General features: G+C 42.2%; 2 protein-coding genes across 8 annotated transcripts in view; one reads left to right on the top strand and one right to left on the bottom strand.

Moving 5' to 3' along the window:
* INVS (inversin) overlaps window positions 1–11,345 on the top strand; it is a 127,155-nt gene extending 115,810 nt beyond the window's left edge. For all 6 annotated transcript variants that reach the window (XM_006758423.2, XM_015560475.1, XM_015560477.1 and 3 more), the window contains 3 exons: window positions 6,696–6,925; window positions 7,889–7,963; window positions 10,925–11,345. In XM_006758423.2, coding sequence (XP_006758486.1) covers window positions 6,696–6,925; window positions 7,889–7,963; window positions 10,925–11,082 — 463 coding nt within the window. In that variant the 3' untranslated portion in view covers window positions 11,083–11,345. The remainder of the gene's footprint in view (window positions 1–6,695; window positions 6,926–7,888; window positions 7,964–10,924) is intronic.
* Window positions 11,346–12,776: 1,431 nt separating this feature from the next.
* TEX10 (testis expressed 10) overlaps window positions 12,777–22,771 on the bottom strand; it is a 31,214-nt gene continuing 21,219 nt past the window's right edge. For both annotated transcript variants that reach the window (XM_006758429.2, XM_015560479.1), the window contains 4 exons: window positions 17,299–17,379; window positions 15,250–15,431; window positions 14,121–14,331; window positions 12,777–12,992 (listed from right to left, as the gene is read on the bottom strand). In XM_006758429.2, coding sequence (XP_006758492.1) covers window positions 12,852–12,992; window positions 14,121–14,331; window positions 15,250–15,431; window positions 17,299–17,379 — 615 coding nt within the window. In that variant the 3' untranslated portion in view covers window positions 12,777–12,851. The remainder of the gene's footprint in view (window positions 12,993–14,120; window positions 14,332–15,249; window positions 15,432–17,298; window positions 17,380–22,771) is intronic.

The raw sequence follows: 22,771 nt of genomic DNA, 5'->3' as shown, positions 1-22,771 counted from the left end.
GGTGTAAAGAAGAATCCCCAGCGAAGCTCTAACAGGTGATCTGACCTTGGGCAAATCACTTGGCCTCCCTCACCCTCAGTTTCCTCATCTGAAAAATGGGATTTAACAGTGGTTGCACCTGTCCTGTTACAGGATTGTAGAGTGGGATAATGTGTGCTTCATAAATTCTAAAGCCACACACACAGGTATTTTATTTTTCTTCTTTTTATGTCTTTACTATTCAGGAATTAGTTATACCTCAAATACCTAAACTAGGTCCTGGATATAGTCGATTCAGTGGCTGAAATTATAAAAACCCATGTTAGCATCTCTCAAGCTCAGAATGCAGGGTGGGTGCCGGGAGTACGGGTGGAGACTTCCTAAAATGCTGGGTCAGATACCTCCAGGGAGTCCTTTGCTGCAGGTTTTGACATATTTTGGACTCTCCTTCATATTGCAGGCCCCACTGGGACCCAAACCCTGCCTAGGTCTTACAGTGCTGGCCAGCGCCCAGGGGAGGGCTGGACCGTCTCCCACAGGTGGGAGTCATGGGGCCTCCCTCTCCAGAGAGAGGAAGGTTGATGGAGGAACAAAGCCAGCAAAGCACTGTGAGCACAGGTGCGCCACATAGCAGCGTGCCTGTCAGGAGATAAAAGGGCCCGGGCGCACCTACCCACCTACCGTTGGCCGAGGGGGGGGCGGGGGCTGGACGGGCCGGGGACTGGAACGGGCGGGAATGGGAACGGGAATGGGAACGGGATGGGGGAAGCGTAGTGAGGGAGAGCAATTGTGAGGTTCAGGCAGGGAGAAGCCTCAGGGTCTATTGTGCCAAAGCGGCCTCACCCAGAGCCCTTGCTTGCACAGCCTTTGCTATAATTCGGCCTTAATGTCTGCCCAAGCTCTGGGCTGTTGACAGGGTCGTCTCCCAGCCACGCCAGGGCTGAGGGTCCCCGTTTTCCAGATGAGCCTATGGTCTTAGAGAGGAAATAGCTTGTCCAGGGCGGGCACAGCACTGGGGGCTGTGTCTGACTCAAGGCCAAGGCCTTTCCCTTACTTTCCCGGGAAAGGTAGAGTCTGCGGGGTCACAGTAAAGAAGGCGGAGGCAGGCCTCGTGTCGGCATCTCAGAGCAGGCCGGAGAAGGCTGCTGGCGGTGCTCACACTCGCCGAGGTCGTGTCCTTACAGGGGATGTTGTGACCGTTGGTAGTCCTAGCCCTTGGCATTTAGCGGGCCCTTGTGCTGAGCTTTACCTGCATGTTAGCTCTCTTGGTCGTCACAATACTGAGGCGGATCCTCTCCCACCCCCTTCCACAGAGGAGGGCACTGCCAGGTTCCCTGCCCGTCTCGGCTTCAGGTGCCCGCGCGGCTCGGGCTCGGTCTGCCTCTGAAGCCACAGGTGGGAGTGGGCCTTGGGAGCTCTGCCAGGCCCTGCCCTGCTGCCATCTGAGAGGCCCGTTTCATTAGGTATTTCAGCTGAAGCTGGGATCAAAACAAGCCAGCGGGTGTACGCCACGCCGGGCCCTCGGCTGCTCCCCGCTGACGTGCCTCCCTGACTGGCCTCTGGCTCCTTTGAAGAGTCGGAGGTGACAGGTCCTGTCAGTGAGTGTCCACAGCAGCAAATGAGCTTTCATCGCCCCAAGAACAATGGGCGCATAGTCTGGACCCCCTGAGGAGGCAGTGACACAGCCCCCCGGGCGCCACTGTGCAGCCTGAGACCTGGGGCATCAGCTCCCACAGGGCTCCTGCGAAGGTGCAGGCTGGGGGGAGCCGCATGTCTGACAGTGAAAACACTCCCACTGCTTCTGGCGTAGCCTTACATACCTTCCGTGGCAAGGACAGGAGCCCCAAGTGCTGTCCTGGGGCAGTGGGTGGTGCCGCCTGACCTCAGCCCTGCGGGTGGACCGGGAGCAGGGCTGGCACCTAGGCTGCTGGTATGGGGGGCGGTGTGGAGGGAGAGGCAGGCTGCAGCGGGTGCTGGGGTGGGGTGAGCAGGTTGAACCTCAGGGCCCGGAGGAAATGAAGCTTCTTCTCAGTGAGTTTTATTGCCAGTCAAGCCTTGACGGTCTTAAAGATTGAAACCAGATACTGGACAAGCTAAGCTGGGCTGGAAAGTTGCTGTGTAAAACGCTCCTTTTTATGTCAACATGTGTGAGGCACCTTTCTGACAGCTCTGTCAGCTCTGCCAGCGTGTGCTGAGCTCCTATCCAGCAAGGGCAGGTGGGCCCGGAGAGCCTTGAGCCTGGGGCTGAGAGGAGTAGGCATGTTCGGTTTCTCAGCCAACAGGCGTGCACGTTCTCCTTGAAAATGGGACGACTGGGGCCAGGGGCACAGCTCAGTCTCCATACAGAGTAGATTGGGGGAAGCTGTGCCCCTTGAAGGCCGGAGCCCCTGCCGCTTCAGCCAACACCTGGGCTTCCCAGGAGTCCTCTGCCCGGAGCACAGAGGGTGTGGAAGACACTCGGCACCTCAAACAGAAGGAACCGAACTGCTGGTGCTGTCCCGTAGCTCCAGCTTTTCTCTGCAGCAGGCTTTTCGGAAGTGTGGTGCATCCTGTGGCAGAGAGATGGCACGGTTTGTCCCTCCAGGTAAAGAAAGACAGACCTGTAGTTTGACTGAAATCAGCCTTTTAGGGCAGGAGGGAGGGGCTGCACCAGGTGCCGCAAGGAGCTTTTAGGAGACTTGGGAAGGCTCTTTCCCATTTCACGGTGTGCCTTGAAATCGGGCACGGGGCCGCCTGCCGCCTCTGCAGCACCCCGTGGGCTCAGCAGGAGTAGTTAGTCAGCTACAGAGAAGGAAGACAGCAGCTTTCCCTGCCTGGCTCCAAAGCAGCTGTGTTCAATCTGAAGTTTGGGAGCGCACGTGGAGGAACACCATCAGATAACACGAGACATCAACATAGCCATCACCTGCATGCCCCAGCCTCACCCCAGGCGCTACAGATCTTAGTAAAATACAGCTCTTACCTGTGCCACTGTTCTTAAGAACTAGTGTGGGTCCCCACCAAGAACAGAGTACAGGCCAAAGTCCTCAGCCACGTTTAGCTGTGGACCACAGAGCAGTGAGTTTGAATGTTGGTCTCTCCTGACTCTAGCTGTGCGGCCTTCTACAAGTTACTCAGCCTCCCCACCCCAGTTTGAGACATAATTGACATACAGCAATCCCTAAGCCAGCAGTTCTCAACCTGTGGGTCGCGACCCCTTTGGCGGTCGAACGACCCTTTCACAGGGGTCGCCTAAGACCATCCTGCATATCAGATATTTACATTACGATTCATAACAGTAGCAACATTACAGTTATGAAGTAGCAACAAAATTAATTTTACGGTTGGGTCACAGCATGAGGAACTGCATTTAAAGGGCCAGAAGGTTAAGAACCACTGGGGTAAAGCATAGTAACAACTTACATATCCTGTGAAATGATTACCATAGTATGTTAGTTACATCTATCACCTCATTTTTTCTAAATGGAAAAAGACTTTATTTCCTTGTGATGAGAACTCTGAGGATTTACTCTCTTAACAACTTTCATATAGCCCATAAAGCAGTGTTACACGTTACAACCTCAGTATTTATTTATCTTATAACTGGAAATTCGTACATTTTGACCATCTTCACCCAAGTTCCCCTCCCTCCGCCCCCTTCCTCTGATAGCCACAAATCTGATCTCTTTTTCTATGAGTTTGATTGTCTTTGGTTTATTTTTAACCCTGCACAAGTGAGATAATATAGTATTTGTCTTTCTCTGATTTATTTCACTTAGCTTAATGCCCTTCAGTTTCATGCATGTTGTTGCAAATAGCAGGATTTCCTCTTTTTTATACCTGAATAATATTCCATTGTTTATATCACAACTTTTTCTTCATTCATGTGTCAGTGGACAGTTTGGTTATTTCCATCACCTGACTATTGTAATGCTGCTATGAACTTGGGGGTGTAGATACCTCTTCAACATACTACATACTTTCATTTCCTTAGTTATATGCCCAGGTATGGAACTGCAAATCACATGGTAGCTCTATTTTTATCTTTTGGAGGAATCTCCATATTGTTTTCTATAGATAGTGGTTGTACCAATTTATAATCCTACCCACAGTGCACAAGGGTTCCCTTTCTTCCACATCCTCACCAGCATTCATCTCTTGTCTTTTTGATTCCTTTTTGTTTTGTCTGATTGCTGTGGCTAGGACTTCCAGTACTATGTTGAATAGTAGTGAGAGCAGGCATCCTTGTCTTGTTCCTGATATTAAAGGACATTTTTTCATTCTTTCAACATTGAGTGTGATGTTAACTATGGGCTTCTCATATATGGTCTTTATGATGTTGAGGTCCATTTATTCTATACCTGATTTGTTAAGGGATTTTATCATACAGATATTCAATTCTGTCAAATGCTTTGCATCTTTTGTGGTATTTTTTCTTTTATTATATTAATGTGATGTTTCACATTGATAGACTTATGTAGGTTAGCTAAGAACAGTTGCATAGGGCTACTGGCTTGGTTCCCTGCCAAGCAAAGCTGTAGGATGAGTTCTGTGGTTGCATGGGTTCTCTGGGCAGGCTTATAGTCAGTTGGGACTGGGTACTCTATCAGTGAATTAGCTTTTCTGCCTGGCAAGAAAGCAGAACAGGCCTGAGGGCCTGCACAGCTCAATGTTTGGGTACTCAAATCAGGCAAGTCTGTACACTGAACTCCCTGGGCAACCATGGCCACTGGTCTTCGTCTGCAGAGGGAGAAAGCCACAGGCTGTGCTGTTTGCTCACGTACCACTCTAAGGATTGTTGGATGGGCTATGCAGGTTCCTCTGTGCTCTGGTAGGACAGGCTGTATTCAGCAATGGCCAGGCTATAAATTACTTCCCCTGCCAAGGCATAGTGGGAGAACTAATCTCCAAGGGCAGCAAGGCTTTGTTCGTGATTTTTTTTTTAATACTTTTATTGATTTCAGAGAGAGAAACATCAATGATGACAGAGAATCATTGATTGGCTGCCTCTTGCATACCTCCAAATGGGGACCAAGCCTGCAACCCAGGCACATGCCCCCGACCAGAATCGAACCCGGGACCCTTCAGTCTGCAGGCCGACGCTCTACCCACTGAGCCAAACCAGCCAGGGCTTGTTTGTGATCTTGATTCAAACCGACCTGCTCCCCAAGTTCCTGGAGGAATGATGCTATTGGCCTTGCTTTGCAGATAATCAGCTCTGCCTGCCATACTCTGAGTGTTGCTGGGCTATGCAGCTTCCAGGTGGTCTGACCACCATCTCTAATCAGGCAGGGGCCAGGAGCTATAATCAGCAGTGAGTGCAGCTATAACTGCCTGGGTGAGGTCAAACTAGGTTCCAGCACATCTTTAAGGGCCTGAATCAGGTAGACCTGTATCCTGAGTTCTCTGGTCAGACTATACCAGTGATGGCGAACCTGACACGCGTGTCAGAGGTAACACGGGAACTCATTTTTTTGGTTGATTTTTGTTAAATGGCATTTAAATATATAAAATAAATATCAAAAATATGTCTGTTTTACTATGGTTGCAAATATCAAAAAAATTCTGTATGTGACACAGCACCAGAGTTAAGTTAGGGTTTTTCAAAATGCTGACATGCCAAGCTCAAAAGGTTCGCCATCACTGGACTATACCAACATCTTGGCTCTTCAGATCAGCAAAGACACTGGTTGGGACTACTTGGATGCTGTAGGTAGGAACTCAGTCTGCAAAGATCCATGTGCCGGTTGTTTTAAGTCCGTCCCTTATTCCGTGTCACAGATTCCCCTGCACTCTTCTTGGGGAGACTGGAATGGGGGCTCCTAAGAAGCAACCCACAATGCTGGGGAGCTGGATGTCTGCTCTGGCTTCTCTTTTCCTAATGGAGGAGCTGTAGGCTCAAGGTAGACCTCTCAGCGTGATGCTGCACTGAGCAGAGGAAAGGGGAATGCTGTCATCATGTAGCCACTCCTCTTACCCGTTTGATGGGGTCCGTTTTGGTCTCGGTGGTGCAGGGGGTTCTTCAGCCTCTAGGTCCTAGAAATCCTGTATTGTAGGATTTTCTTCATGGTCTCTTATCCATGAACAGTTGTTCTTTTGAGGAGGGAGCATAAAGTCAGGAATGACCTATGTCACAATCTTGGTAATGTCACCTCAACTCAGCCTTTATCAGACTCATAACATCTGCCTCACAAATTTAGTTTCAGGCCTAATCATAGGGAGAGTGCCTAGTATACAACAGGTCCTGAACAAATGTTGGCTTTTTCTCATGTAGCCCAGCCTTCCAATATCATTCCCTCACTAAATACACAATGCTTCATACACATCTCCTTACTGACTTCCTGTACAAATGCTTGTATCTCTCTGTTCATGCCAGTTCTGCTGCCTAGAATGCCCTTTTCTCACTAAGTCCCTACTCATCCTTTAAAACCCCACCACAGCCAAACCAATTATCCGTCCCACATCTGTCTCACACCATCCAGCTCCTTGCTCTCAGTACTTCTGGCCTGTCCCATCTTGAAGGCAAGGACTCATCTTATTGCGTCCTAATTCAGTAACTATTTAATGGGAAAGAGCAGAATTCAACATTCTACATACTGCTACTGAAATTAGGAATGAGAGCTTGAAAGCTCTCCCAAGTTCCCAAATACTATTCCTATAGCTTCTAGGAGCCTTAAAGAAATTTAGTTTTCTGCATACTGTGATCTGAAAGCCTCTCCCTTCTCTGGTCCCACCAGTTACCAGCTCAGGAAGCACCTGTCCCACCTTCTGCATATGAAGGAGCATGGAGCCAGAGATGTGGACAGATGGAACCGAGAATGCATGGCATTGCTCCTCCAGGTTTGGAGGAAGGAACTGGAACTAAAACCCTCAAAAGCCACTGCAGTAAGCAGGACCACCAAGAATCCATCCAAGAGCAGCTCGGGCACAAAGTCCACCAGGCACTCAGTGCTCAAGCAAATCTACGGTAACTGTCTTTCTAGGCACTTTGTAGTTTACAGGAAGTCCGAAATGGGACTTAATTGAATTGGGCAAACCACCATTCAGGTAGAAACTTTATTATATTTCCAGTCACCAAGAGACTCTCAGCACATTTAGTGCCACCCTTCCAGAAATTCTGGATCAGAATTGGTTTGAGATGAGGCATTCTGGCATGTAAGCCCAGAGAGCCTTCTAGCCAAAAGATCTGCTGGGTTTCGTAACTAAAGCCTTACCAGTGTAACCTCTTCAGGCCACTACTTGGTCTTCCCCTTACATTACCAATTTGGAGGACTCCAAGCACCTGCCTGCCTCACTTTGACCTTTCCTTTGTTGAGAAAGTACAGGGCTGCCTACCTGGGAATGTCCCAAACCCAAGCACTACAGCAAATACTTATTTAACAGACCAACTGCTGCAAGTTAAAACATTTTCAGATCTGTAAACAGCCCATCAAAATAAACTCAGCAGAGAACAAGCCTGACTAGCTCCCCCACAGGGGAAAGAAAAAAAAAATTGAGCCAAAGCACCTTTAACAGATCTCTGGCTCAGGCAGCAAAATCTCAGAACTCGCCCCTGCCTACTGGTATTCCACAACATACTTAGGCCAGTGATGGCGAACCTATGACACGCATGTCAGAGGTGACACGCCAACTCATTTTTCTGGTTGATTTTTCTTTGTTAAATGGCATTTAAATATATAAAATAAATATCAAAAATATAAGCCTGTTTTACTATGGTTGCAAATATCAAAAAATTTCTATATGTGACACGGCACTAGAGTAAAGTTAGGGTTTTTGAAAATGCTGACACGCCGAGCTCAAAAGGTTCGCCATCACTGGGTTAGGCAGACACTAGCTTGCAAGCTCAGGCCTTTGCTCAAGAAATTCAGAACTTGGTCAGGCCACAGCTATCATTGTGGAGAGACAGACTGTCATTGTTGATTGATTTCAGGTTGCTCTCAGGAAGGGAAAGTACATCATCCCACAAAATCTTCAAAAGCCCATTCTGTGCTGCGTCTCAACTCAGGTAAGGCAGCCACTGCCCTGGCAAAGTATATTGGGAAGACTGTGGGGTGGGGAAGCCCTGTCCTTTCTCGTTTCATCCCCAAAGACAGAAGACTAATTGCCAGGGGTTTCCAATGGTCATTTGATTTCAGGTAGAAATGTTTTTCACCCCTTCCTGGAATTATTACTGCAGTCAGCCTCTGTCTCTGTAGGAGGCAAGTTATTTTTATAACCAAAGCTATTGTTAAAATTACCTCCAGTAGAAAAAATAAACTGTAGCTGCTATTGATCACCTTTACTTACTCGTTCACATAAAGGAAGGAGGAAATGAAAATACTGCTGTTCTTCAAAGTCATACCTTGGGAGTTTTTGTTCCATTTTGGTTTCACATTAAGCTCCTCCACCTCCTTCCTAAAGATGGAAAGAGGCCCTTAACCACAAATTCTGGCTTTTGCTTTTTAGAGCCTCACAAGGAAGACATTAATATTTAATAGCATATCCAGTTCAGGCTCAACCGTGCACTTCCACTCACAGGAGCAGCTCAGGAAACTTTTCAGCTGCAAAACAGGGTATTTTATTCAGGGCCCCTTCATTCACACCAGCATTAAGTTTGGGTGATAAGTTCAGTGCTGTCAGCAGTTAATGCCAGGTCGGTGTTTCTCGTGGGTGGCTGTGTCAACACGCTGCCCCCATCCTCCCAATCGTCATCCTGCAGGACAGAGTGCAGCTGGGAAGGTGAACAATGACTGTCAGCATGAACTTTAACATTCATTTAGTTTTTGATGGAGGGAAAACTTGGAGGTAAGGGGAGAGTAATTACTGCCAAATCTTTAATAAGAAGAGTCAGGCAACTCATGTAATATAGGCAGGCTGATCAGGGAATGGTGGGTGGGGTAGTTGGAAACTTTCAAAGGAATTAAGGCCCATCGTTGCTCTATGTAAAACACACACACACACACACACACACACACACACTCGTTATACTGGAGTGAATTAAGGATAGTTTCTAAAACAGAACTGTCAGCTTTAACTACCAGAGAAGTAGAAGTTAGATAAACATGTCTCAAGAGAAAAATCCAGTACTATCAGAAATCTTTAAAAATGAAGGTTTTTAGTAGTACAAAAGGTTTTTAAAGGACTCACAGTTAAAGAACAGAATAAAGAAATGAAAAGAAATGCATAACTATTTCTTAGGACTTCATATGAACAGCTTGTTTATCCTATACATATAATTCAGACAGGTTTAAAAATATACAAGGACTAAAGGGAATCTTTTCCTAAGCCTAAACTTGGGCAACACAAGATTTTATTAGGCTCACCCACCCTTGTCAACCATTAACCAGCGGATGCAGAGCTGCTGGCTACAGTTTAGCTGAAGCCTGTGTTTTATACAGGAAACCGGTCTATAAATTTCCATGATATAGGTATGACTTGAACATACATATAAATTTCTGCCTTTGAAATCAGGTATCAGATTGAACCAAAAAGAAGAAATCATTAATTTTGGTCTTCAAACCTTGACTAGAAATAGTTCACTTTTTAATTGAGGATTCCATCGTGTTAAGTATATTCTGATTTTGCTCAGTTTTGTTTTCTTTAGAAATTGCTTGGCACACTGTAGGTATTCAGATATTTGAGTGAAAACTGTTGCTCCCAACCTCTTATAGGAGCAGAAAGTGAGCTGGATAGAGCAAAAGTAACAGCACCCATAAGCTGTTTCTCTACATGTGTTAGGGAGACAATTCAACAATCCCTGTTCTCTCGTCTTCCACACCCAACCCTGCAAACCACCCCCAAAGAATAACACATAACGATCAGCGTGTGTGTATGTGTGTGTGTACAAATACAAACAGGCTCTCCCAAATTTGGGGTCCAGCTCTTTAAAAATAAAACAACTCCCTTAAAAGAATCCATTCCATTGAATAGAATAACCATGGCTTAAGTAATTATTAGTAATGAATGTAGAATATTCCTACCCACCTGCAGCAGGGTACACAGATGAAACCTCAAGACTTTAGACAGGAAAAGCATGCCAAAGTTCCAAAGCTGTAGTTCAACAGTAATCCAAACAGGACAGAAAAAGTAAGACATGTGTGTCACTTTTTAAAACTATTCACCTTTCATGTTTGCTTTGTTCCACAGAAAGTTAGGGGCACATAGCATTATAGCCTCAGCAAGGCCTCTTAGCCATTTGGGGCCTCAATATCCTTAACTGTTAAATGAGAGGGTTGAGTACACCACTAATTTTTCCAGTTGTGGTGTCCTACAATTTTATAATTTCAAAGTCATATACAGGCAGTCCTCGGGTTACAACGGACTCGACATACATTGTTTCATGGTTACATCGCCATCTCCCATTTACAATATTTATATATTAAAAAAAAGTTCCATCATTTCAACGTATGTACATATATGCTTTATGTTTTTTATTATTTATTCACAAGTAAAGGTCAGGAATTATCTTTAAATTTTTTTTTTTTGCTGTTTCACTTCAATACTGCTGTGTATGTGCTCCATGTGAGTGACGTAGGTGCTTACGTAGGTGGGTTCCGACTTACGGCGAAAATAGTGTTACGTGGCACTGTAGGAACGGATCGCCGACGTAACCCAAGGACCTACTGTAAAGGCCTAAAAATCCATTTCAAGTTTGATATGTCTCATCTGAATAGTTTTCAAACCTATTTTCTAGAAATGTATGTGTATGTGTAAGTGTGTATTGTTATAGTGGAGAGATGCACAGAGAGAAAGATATACCAGTTATTCCTCCGACTGAAGGCCTAGGTTCACACCCACCCCTCCCACTCACGGTTCTTCCTTGAGAGGTCATGTATCTTTGAGATGATGGAAAATGCAAGGTTGATAACAGCATCTTGTCCCTATGACACACTGGCCATCACCTTGTTTGGCACCATGTATAATCCAAAACTAAACTCTTTTTTCTTACCTTCAACTTTAAAATAACCTATTTACCTGTATTTAACAGTGAGCAACTTGCAGTGTATACACCTTCTTGAGAACAGTGGAAGATCAAAGAATTTTTCTTATAACCTACAATCAGCTACTCAATCAAAATACAAAGCAAAGCCTCGACTGCCTATGGAGGAAGACCGTGCCCGGGGTAACTGGAATAAGCTAGTGTAGAGTTCTAATTATCTGCTGACTCTCCCTTACATCTTGGGAAAACTTCAGTATCCACGCCTGAAGCCTTATTACCTGAACATGTGGTTAAGAACTGAAAGAAAATGTCAGAATTTCTTTCTGCTCTCACACAGCATTGTTTGGATATTATCTCAACCTGCGCTGGGAAGACCAGGGTACACTATGCCTCATCAAAACTGTCTAGCTGTCTGCCTTCACCTGTCAGTGGGGCTAGAACGGAGGATGTATAACTCTGTCAAGTCTAAGTAAAACTAAGAACATGAGGGCTGCTGGGTTGGGATTTCTGCCAGCCAGCTGGTGCAGGCCTGGTTTTCTGGCTTCAGTGAAGAACCTAAATGAGATGGCAAGGAGCCTGTCCTACAGCAACCACCTTCATTTCACTATTATTCTGGAATCTAATGCAACAAATTTCATTACAGATACCACATCCTGTTATTCCATTATCAGTTTTAAGGTTTAGACCAGAATCATGATCTAGCATTTGCTTTTAGAAATTATCTGTAAGATCACAATAGGTGCTCTGTTCACCTCCGCTGACTCCTTACATATTTTACAGTCATGTTAGCCTCTGAAGGCCACAGGCTGTTGCCACTTCCTCTGTGAACAGAGATGCTGGTACCACCAACACTAAGGAAATCAGCGGGGCAGGTGTACAGACCAGGCATTTATGCACCAGGTACCAATTAAGGCCTTAACATTCCACTTGTATTTTCTTCCTGACCTGCAGAGGTGAGCAATCATATCAAAATGCCATTCCTATTGATGGGAAGCTGCTAACTACACACATTAATGCTAGCTCTCTAAGAACACCTAGTTTAAATGAAATCTAGTGATTTGGGGATTTTTCACATTTTTAAGGGCAAAGCTAATGTAGGAATGGAGACAGACATAAAGAGTGACATAGGAGGCTCACAAATACTTCTAGAACTGCTTCCATTTTCTTAAAATTACTGTCACCATTGTCCTAACAGTAAGAAATAGGAAGCAACAAAGTATTAATGTAATCCCCTTGATTTTTTTTATAGTTTGCTAATTAAATTATTTTGTGACTAGAAAAATCAATATATCATAGAAATCACAATACAGCTGGTAATTTTTGGAAAACTATAATGGGTTAGAAAATCACTTTTAAAGTAGTTACCTCAGACCAACCACCATTTAGGTATAGGAAAACCCAAAACAACTACAGTGGGGCCTTGACTTACAAGTGTCCCGACTAACGAGTTGAGATACCAGCTGACTAACGAGTTGAGATACCAGCTGTCTCTCCGCTGATTTTTTGCATTGAGTAGATAAGAGTAATTTGGGTTAACGAGCTCCTTAACGAGCTCGGTCTGGGAATGAATTAAACTGGTAAGTCAAGGCCCCACTGTATCTTGAAATCTTGCCCCCTGAACTAAGGGCTACAAAACCTGCAAATAACACCATAGTGAAAAGCTCATCACCATGGATAGGAGTAACCACCCCCAAACAAAATGAATGAGGTTTGCCTGGATAGGATCTCAAAGATTTAGCTAATTTTTTGATAAATAGTAGACAGTACCATGTTATCACCCTGTATTTTGTAAATATTTGGTTCCTATGAAATGTAAATATACTGCCACATATCCATGCTACTCCAGGAAGCCAGCCTGCATCGTTTTCCTACCTTAGTGCAAAAGAATGTCCATAACAACTTCTTTAAAAGTTCAGCTTTAATGACAAACATTTCTTACATCAGTCTCTTCAAAATTAGACGTGAATAAACAATTTTAAACAGGAAGTGCCATGGTGCCTCTTTCATATACTGTATTCAACACACTGGGCCCCTGAGGATGCCCAGTGATATACACATTAAAGCAATAATGTAAGTCTGTAAGCCACTGCTCCTGAACACCTCCACTCTTCAATGTCTGCAGAGAAAAAAAAGAGTAATTTGAGAATTCTACTAAAATTGCTATGCTACCTGAAGTGCTTTTCACATCCAAACTTCTCAAGAGCCACTGCAACAGTATCCTCGTCTGTAAAATCACCACAGGAACTCTTACTGTGAAGGGGGACCTATTAATTAGGCATTAGGCGGTGAAAACCCTTCCGTGTAAGTGATGTCGGTTTCTCATTTTGTTTGTTCCCTCCCACAGATGCTAGGTACTGATGAAATTTCATCACCCACCATCCCTACACTGGACTTCCTCCCTTTGGTATTCTGGAGTCCCTTGATCTTTATCCAGGGCAGACAACAATTTCTGTCATTTCTTCCTTATGGAGGTGGGTTGACTGTCCAATCTTCTACTATTTCTGAATTACTATTACATATACTAATAAACTCACCCAACCAAATATCTATAACAACCCCCCCCCCCCAAAAAAAACTCCCGAATTCTTCCCAACTAAAAACGCCAAAGGAATCTGGTAACAGAACTACCCCAACCCCTTAAAAACACACACACACAACTGAACACAGACAACCAACCATTAGACAAAGCTGAAGCCTACAACTTCCTTTCTCCAACTTCTTACTCTCCAGGGAACCAACTAGAAATTGGCCAGAAGTTTATTTCTGCTAAATAATTTCCTAATGACAGCTAACATTTGGTGAATTAATACATGTCAGTTACCTAAAAACTTTACTTGGCTAATCTCATTAATGGTCACCAAAACCCAAAAAAATTACTATTAGTCCCACTTCTACACCTAGGAAAACAAGCTTGGCTAAGGTTTAAAAACAAACTTATCCAACGATCACAGTTAATCACCAGTCTCTGTTAGATACAGGTAGTGATGACTCTGAGGCTGTACCTTTTCCAACTAAGCTGCCTGCACCTTTATTCAGTTTAAGTATTTTAAGGCTTTTATGGCCAATTTGGGGATTAAGGAAATCCCATAGGTTCAGTGACTAGACTACAGGAGAAACCTTGGAAATCACCACTGGGCTTGATTCCAGGAGTTTGGTCAATGCACAGGAACCCTGTGCACCCCCATGCCTTCCCCTGAATCCCTTCTAGTACTAACAATGCGAAGCCTTTGTTCCGTGCTCTCACCGTGATATTCTTGATGATCTGCTGCACCAAGATGGCATTGGTCAACATGTGAGTCCTGAGGGGCGCGTGCTGCAGCAGCAGGCGAAGCAGCTGGCCCACAACAGGCAGCTCCTCGGGAGCAGCTCTGCTCACTCGCAGGCTCTGCAGCATCAACCTGAGGACTCGAGGCAGGAGAGCCAGGACGGAGACACAGACCCCCCACAGCTTGTCCCTACAAGAAGCACCAAAAACGAGTCAGTGAGCCAACACACTCAGAAGAGCTTAGACAAAGATCTTATATGCATGTATGCATTACCTATGGACATAGACAATAGGGTGGCGAGGGCCTGGGGTGGGGTGGGGTGGGAACCGGGTGGAGGGGAGCTATGGGGAGAAAAAGGAGGGACATCTGTAATTATCTCAACAATAAAAATCGATTAATTAAAAAAAACCCAAAACTTCCTGCAATGAATTTTAATAGGCATACCAATAAGGACATAGGCATGAAAACACTTTTTAAAAATTACAGTGAAATATTCCAAACTATCCTAGAAGCTTTAGTCCGAATTTCATATGGGAACAAAAGTACTGACTAATTAAAACACTAGTATTTTAGAACAATTTCCTTAAGTTCAAGAATTTAAAATTCCACTCTGGCTATTTCTAATGAAGCCCAGAGCAAAATACAAAGGCTTGTACTAGTAAACTCATCCTTCTAAAGGTAGCAAGGTTAATAAAGAAAGCTCTCAAAACTTATAATGCTAACTTTTCAAATCTCTTGCTTAAAAGAAGAAATTCTGAAAATGAAAAATTATCAAACCACAAAGGGGATTCATGAAAGGACAAAGAAAAAGCTCTGGCGATGGAAGGAGACTTGACTTGGGGTAATTCACACACAATACAATATACAGATGATGTATTGTAGAATCCTACACCTGAAATCTATATAATTTTATTAACCAATGTCACCTCAATAAATTCAATATAAGAGAAAAAGAAACTACCTAGGTTTATACAAACTCTGAAAGAGCTTTTAGGGTATTTCTAAAATCCAATTCTCTTTCACTCGCAATTTTTTAAAATTGAATGATTGATGGGGAGAGTGGAACAGGTAAAAGAAAAATGTAAATTGAAGAATAAAAATTATTACCTCTTTCTTAGATGCTCTGCTTCTCCTTTCTCTAAAGTGAGCAGGAAATACAGAAGACTGTAGCAACAGGAGGCCAGAAACGGCAGCAGAGTCTCACTAAGTACACATGTGTGATCCAGGAGTCTACAGATAACACCCAAAACACAGCCAGCGGTGCTGTCAGGAATTACAGTGAACCCAACCTAGGCAGAGGAAAATGAGATTAATGAAGTCTACACAATAGCCCTTTCCCAGGATAAACCAAATCCTATTAACTGGAGGGTTAACCTTACAACACTTCTACTGAAAACGAGTTATGTACAGAATGCATGCCACCTGCCACACCTTGAGGTCCTATTTCCCTCTGAGAATTTAATCTCTACATTAAATATATTGAAAACATGCAAACTCAAGAAATATTAGTAACCCAATCCATTGCTTCCTCTCATGACAAAGTCTTCTAAAACTTTCCAGATATTACAATGTCTACTAATGGTTAGAAATACCACTATTCAAAAGGATTATTTCATGCATCCAAAGAAAATCTTGATACCAACAAGCACACTTACCTGATCTTTAGGTTAGCCAAACTGGAAAACACTAATATCTGGCACCAACCCCTCCCAGGTCATTAAATATACAAAACAGAATTCATTTTGCAATTACCCTTCCCCTGTCCTTTGATTTAGCTAGTCATTCAGACATGACTAAGTAACGGAATCAAGAAACTACTACTTAACACTCAATAGCTACAATGCCCCAAACCCCAGGTAAAGATCATGGAATCCTAATTAATCTGGATTCTACTTATCAACTGTAAGGTGGGCTCTAACTTGTAACTATATATATACATGGTTTAAATCTCCTAGAAACTACCATTGGATGAACATTTAAAAAAGTTTAAAAAAGTTAACCTTTCCATCAACTGTCTGAAAATACTGGCCTAGACTGACTTGTATGTTGAGGTTTTACGAGGATAATGAATATAGTCAAAGGAGGGCATACATTTCTGGACCAGAGGTTTAAAAAACACAAGGTGGGGGATTTTTGGAGACAAAAGGGATAAGGATTAAAAGTTGATGGAAGGCAGAAAAACAGTAATGAGAATACAAAGCAGTATTCTTCCAACTCAAGGGAAATAACATTTTAAAGAAGGAAAGGAGGTGTGGATGTGCCTATAAAATTATGCAAACAAAGTCTCTGGAAGATAAAATTTCAGATCTCTCCCTTGTACTGTAATAGCTGAAATTCAAAGTGTAAATGTTGGAGGAAATTAAAAGCAAAACTCAAGCAATATCTAATGTGAATTTAATACCAATGGGAACAAGAGATACTCATTGGCCAGAAGATAAGTCTCATGGCTGAGCTCACTGCCTCCAGTGACCAGGCCTTGAGCCAGTTAGGTGACTTCCCTATACTTAGTAGTTCTCAACCTTCTGGCCCTTTAAATACAGTTCCTCATGTTATGAACCAACCGTAAAATTATTTTCGTTGCTACTTCATAACTGTAATGTTGCTACTGTTGTGAATCGTAATTAAGTATCTGATATGCAGGATGGTCTTAGGCGACCCCGGTGAAAGGGCTGTTCGATCGCCAAAGGGGTCGGGACCCACAGGCTGAGAACCGCTGCGACCAACCACGTCAAACATGCGGCCCGTCGGCCACGAGTTTGATATGCTTGCTTTAGACCCCAAATGTTCTGGGTGGAAATTAGATCCCAGTCTGGATACTGGATTCTCAATACACTAACATCAGGCACATGTTAGAGCATTACAAGTCAGAAGGGCCTGAGGCATAATTTTAAGGTCTTTTATTGCACAGATGTAGAAATAGAAAGTAAGGTCCTGGTAGCAGGCAATTTTCCCCAAGTTCAAAAATTAATTAGCAACAACAGTCAGGAAAAACAGCAAGATTTCTCAGTTCTCGCCATAGCATCAGAGTGTGAGAGGTTACTGAGTTTAGGATTCCGGATTCTCACTCTCTCCTAGGCTATGATAAACCTAATCTTAATCAATGAATCTATATGCTTTTCTGTGTAACAGAAAAAAAAAGTTTAAAAGTATATTTACCAAATGCTTACTGATGGCACTTTGCACGATGTCAAAGCTCTGGCTTCGGGCAGGGATAACCAACAGACTGTGACAAACTGTCTGTCAGAAAAGAAGAAAACCAGTAACCAAATTAGGACATTTTAGGTCAGAAACAAGTTAAACCGATTTTTTTAACCTACTTGCTCCACATATTAATGGGGAAACTTAACAAAAAATGACTCTGAAGATGCAAATGTCAAAGGTCAAACAAGCCTCATATATGGACTAATTTTCCAAATAATTCATTTTATTAAACATTTACTGAGTGCTGAGTTAGTCCTTTTAGGTGCCATGCACAAGAATGAAAGAATAAGAAACTTCTCTTTCACAGCCCTGAAGTAGTTTATAATTTTCCAAGATAGAGATTATATTTCTGTTAAATGCTATAATAAAAAGAACTGAATGATTTTAACAAAAGACTGACAAAAGCCTTTTCTCCACTTGGTGGAAAAACATCATACAAAAACACTTATGATCCAGATATTAATACCCCATTTAAATTAATTGTAACAATGCCTCCTATTCTCCAAGGTAAAAGACAACAGTTGATAGGAAAAGAAAAATATGAAGGGCATGAGAAATAAGCAGAGAGAGGACAGCAATGAGTTCTGAGGCATTGTGACAAACCCCAAAAGCTGTTGAGTGTAGTGCCAACAATGAAACATGTAGAAAAACCACAGGGAGAGACAGAGATGAGACTGGTGGAAAGAAAAACATCACTCCAGGAAGAGGATAATCTCACTACATTCAAGAGAACTGTCAATCACCCTTTAAAAACCAATAGTTCTATGCATTACTTCTCTCTAAAACTGCTAATAGATTGAGACCACTCAAGAGTTTTCAAGTGGCAATTTTTTATCTTTTCTACCTGTAAGTAACAACATGAACAACACACTTCCAATGCCATCTTTCTACTTCAAAATGAGCACAGTGGCCGAAACCGGTTTGGCTCAGTGGATAGAGCATGTTTGGCTCAGTGGATAGAGCACCGGCCTGCGGACTGAAAGGTCCCGGGTTCGATTCCGGTCAAGGGCATGTACCTGGGTTGCAGGCACATCCCCAGTAGGAGATGTGCAGGAGGCGGCTGATGGATGTTTCTCTCTCATCGATGTTTCTAACTCTCTCTCTCTCCTTTCCTCTCTGTAAAAAATCAATAAAATATATTTTTTAAAAAATGAGCACAGTGAATATTTTCATTGTCAAAAGGTAAATCAGGTTGCAAAGGCCTATTCAATAGTAAATGGCAACTTAATCCCTTCTCTTCTGCCTCCCCTTTCCTTCCTGAACAATTCAGATCTAAAGCCATTGATTGGGTGGGGTAACCATCAGCATGGAGTGGGTGGAAGAATTGCAGTGGCCCAGACAGAGCAGGCTATCCATGAATAAATGGAGGCAGACTGTCAAGAGAGTTGGAGTTCAATTGGGGTGAGAAAGATGGCCTGAATGGGACAGGATGGCACCAAAAGGCGATAGATTACAAACAGAAGAGCTGAAAATTTATGTCCACACAAAAACCTACAAATGCATGTTTATAGAAGCTTTATCCATAACTGCCAAAATTTAGAAGCAACCAAGATGTCCCACAGGTGAATGGATTAAAATCTGATATATCCAGACAATGGAATGTTATTCAGCACTACAAAGAAATGAGCTACATGAAGCCAAGAAAAAAATGAAGGGACTTTAATATTACTAAGTGAAAGAATACAATTCTAAAAAGGCTATGTGCTATCTGGTTCCAAATATATGACATTCTGGAAAAGGCAAAACTACGGAGACAATAAAAAGATCTCTGGTTGCCAGGGATTGGGTGAAGAATATAGGCAGAGCACAGAGGATTTAAGGACAGTGAAAATACTCTATTATATCATATGATAGACACAGGTCCTTATACATTTTGTCCATAGCCAAAGAATGTACAACAGGGAATCATAATGTGAACTATGGACTTTGGGTGACTGTATCAATGTAAACTCATTAACTGTAACAAATGTTACCACTCTGGCAGGGGATGCTAATAATGGAGGAGACAATGCATGTGTGTGGGGAGCGGATAGGAAATATTTGTTCCTTCCACCTTTGCTGTGAACCTAAAACTGCTCTAAAAAAATAGTCTTAATTAAAAAAAAATCTTTGAATTTAAGAGCATATTAGATATTGCAGGGAAAAAAATCAGTGAACTGGAAGACACAGCACACTTTCTGAAACTAACAGGAAAAAATGGCCTACAGGATAACATCAAGTCATCTAATACAATGTAAATTGGAGTCCAGAAGGGGACGAAAACATGTTTAAGAAATAATGGCTGACATTTTTTCCAAACAGTAGACATCAAGCTAAGAAAAACACACAGAAAATAGCACCATGGTACAAACTGCTGAAAAAAGTGATTAAAGGAAAATCTTTAAAATGTGTTGTTAAAAAAAAAGCATGTAGAGAAAAAAGATTACATATGAAAAACATAGAAAAGAATGACCTCATTTATCATTACACATTACATATGGTATGAAGAGGATAGTGTAATTTGAAGGTAGGCTGTGTTAACAAGCAAACACTTAAAAACACAAAATAGGCACTGGTAATATGCCAAAAGAAAATATAAATGGAATGCTAAAAATTCTCAAACTAAGAAAAAATGAATCGGTCATAATATCTTACTACAATGGAATACTACACTGCAATAAAAAAGAATGAAATACTACAGCACTTATAAATTAATATAGAAATTTTAGTACATTGAGTGAAGAGCAAATTACTAAATAATATATTATTTCCCTTTTTAAAAGTTCAATAACATGTAAAACTAAACAATGTAGTTTAGAATTACATACTAATAATATAATAAAATTATGAAGAGGTATGATAGATAAAACTTAAAAGTGTTACTCTAAAGCAGCGGTTCTCAACCTGTGGGTCGCGACCCCTTTGGGGTCGAACGACCCTTTCGGGGTCGAACGACCCTTTCACGGGTCACCTAAGACCATCGGAAAACCCATATATAATTATGTATTGTTTTTGTGATTAATCACTATGCTTTAATTATGTTCAATTTGTAACAATGAAAATACATCCTGCATATCAGGTATTTACATTACAATTCATAACAGTAACAAAATTAGTTATGAAGTAGCAACGAAAATAATTTTATGGTTGGGGGTCACTACAAAATGAGGAACTGTATTAACGGGTTGAGGCATTAGGGAAGTTGAGAACCATTGCTCTAAAGGGAGATGGAAAAGGCATAGGGTTTTCAAAAATAATGAAAAATGTTCTCTTTCTTAAAATGGATTTATATTCTATTATCCTTCAGAGCTTATTCATGTTAAAAAAATATTCTTTTACAACCATTCAATATTTTATAAATGACAATTATTAACCTTAAAATCTTTCATTGACTCTGGTATAGAAATCTCCATTTGGGAAAAGTATCTCTGTGTAGAGATTCCGTTTCCCTTTGTGATTTTTCCCTGTTAATTACTGTTTCCATCATTAACGGCAAGTTCCAGATCACACAGCGGTTCTCAACCTGTGGGTTGCGAACAATGAAAATACATCCTACATGTCAGATATTTACATTACGATTCATAACAGTAGCAACATTACAGTTATGAAGTAGCAACTGTAAAATAATTTTATGGTTGGGGGTCACCACAACATGAGGAACTGTATTAAAGGGTTGTGGCATTAGGAAGGTTGAGAAACACTGGAGAGTATGTTAATTCTATAAAAGGAAGAAAACAAGAATACAGGTAGTCATTTGTGAAGACAGAAGGTATCTAAAAGAATACTTTAGAAACTGGGTAGGGGAAATGGGTAGCTGAGAGACAGAGAATGGAAGTCTTTTTATTATTATCCTTCTGTTCTTCTGAATTATACTTGGTGAATACATACTCAAAATAAGTTTGATTTTTTTTAAATCACTTCAGCCAAGGCAGATAAAACTACAACTAAGAAATACCATTCTACAAACTAATAACTTGCTCAAATGATGTAATTAGAAAACTAAGTTTTTAACACTAAGGGTGTCAAAACTATGTGTAATTCTAGTATGTACTTTCACAGGAAAGGGCAATTTAAATAATAGCAAAATGTATCCAAAAGAAAATTGAAATCTTCGCTTAAGCAAAATATGTAGAGTACTCATACAAACCAACAAAAGGAAAACAACCCAATAGAAAAATGGGCAGAAAACCTAGACACTTATCCAAAGACAAATGGCCAAGAGACATAAAAAAAAATGCTCAATGTTACTAATCATCAGAGAGATGCAAATTAAAACGACAATGAGGTACCACCTCACACCTGTCAGAATGGCTGTCATCAATAAATCAACAAACAAGTGCTGGCGAGGATGTGGACAAAAAGGAACCCTAGTAATGGGAATGCTGGTGGGAATGCAGATTGGTACAACCACTAAAGAAATCAGGGTGGAATTTCCTCAAAAAATTAAAAATGAAATTTCCATTTGACCCAGTAATCCTATTTCTAGGAATATACCTTAAGAAGCCTGAAACACCAATCAGAAAGAACATATGCACCCCTATGTTTTTAGCAGCACTATTTATAATAGCTAAGATCTGGAAACAGGCCAAGTGCACAACAGTAGATGATTGGATAAAAAAGCTGTGGTACATCTATACCATGGAATGAATACTATGCAGCAGTAAAAAAGAAGGTCTTACCCCTTGAGACAGCATGGAGGGACCTGGACAGTATTATGCTAAGCAAAATAAGCCAGTCAGAGATCACATGATCTCACTCATGAACAAAATAAACTGATGGTCCTGGCTGGTTTGGTTCAGTGGATAGAGCATCGGCCTGCGGACTGAAGAGTCCCAGGTTCGATTCCGGTCAGGGGCACATGCCTGGTTGCAGACTCAATCCCCTATGGGGGGTGTGCAGGAGGCAGCCGATCAATGATTCTCATCATTGATCTTTCTCTCTCCCTCTCCCTTCCTCTTTGAAATCAATAAAAAATAAACTGATGAACAAAATAGATCCAGAAACATAGAGCATGGAACAGACAGGAATCTCAGAGGGAGGTGGGTGAGTAGGTGAGAGGGAGGGAGGGACGAGTTCAACCAAAGAACCTGTATGCATATCTATCCTATATAATAAAAGGCTAATATGCAAACTGTCCCCTCGGGAGTTCCACCAACTGGGAGTTCGACTGCTCACTATGATGTGCACTGACCACCAGGGGGTGGCGCAGAATGAAGGAAGGCCCTGGCCAGCAGCTGGAAGGCCCTGATTGGCCCTGATTGCCAGCCAGGCCTAGGGACCCTACCCATGCATGAATTTCGTGCACTGGGCCTCTAGTTAAGTACAATTCTGCATAAAATGAATTTATGTAATTTCATGAGTTTAACAGAAACCCACTTGATTATGATGTACCTACTATGTGATGTGTTTTGTTTTGTTTTTTATCCTGGTGGAAAATGTAACCACAGCT

Source organism: Myotis davidii, unplaced genomic scaffold (assembly GCF_000327345.1).
Source record: "Myotis davidii unplaced genomic scaffold, ASM32734v1 scaffold534, whole genome shotgun sequence".
NCBI lineage: Eukaryota > Metazoa > Chordata > Mammalia > Chiroptera > Vespertilionidae > Myotis > Myotis davidii.
The sequence above is the reverse complement of the archived record's forward strand: the minus strand, read 5'-3'. Positions and strand labels throughout refer to the sequence as shown.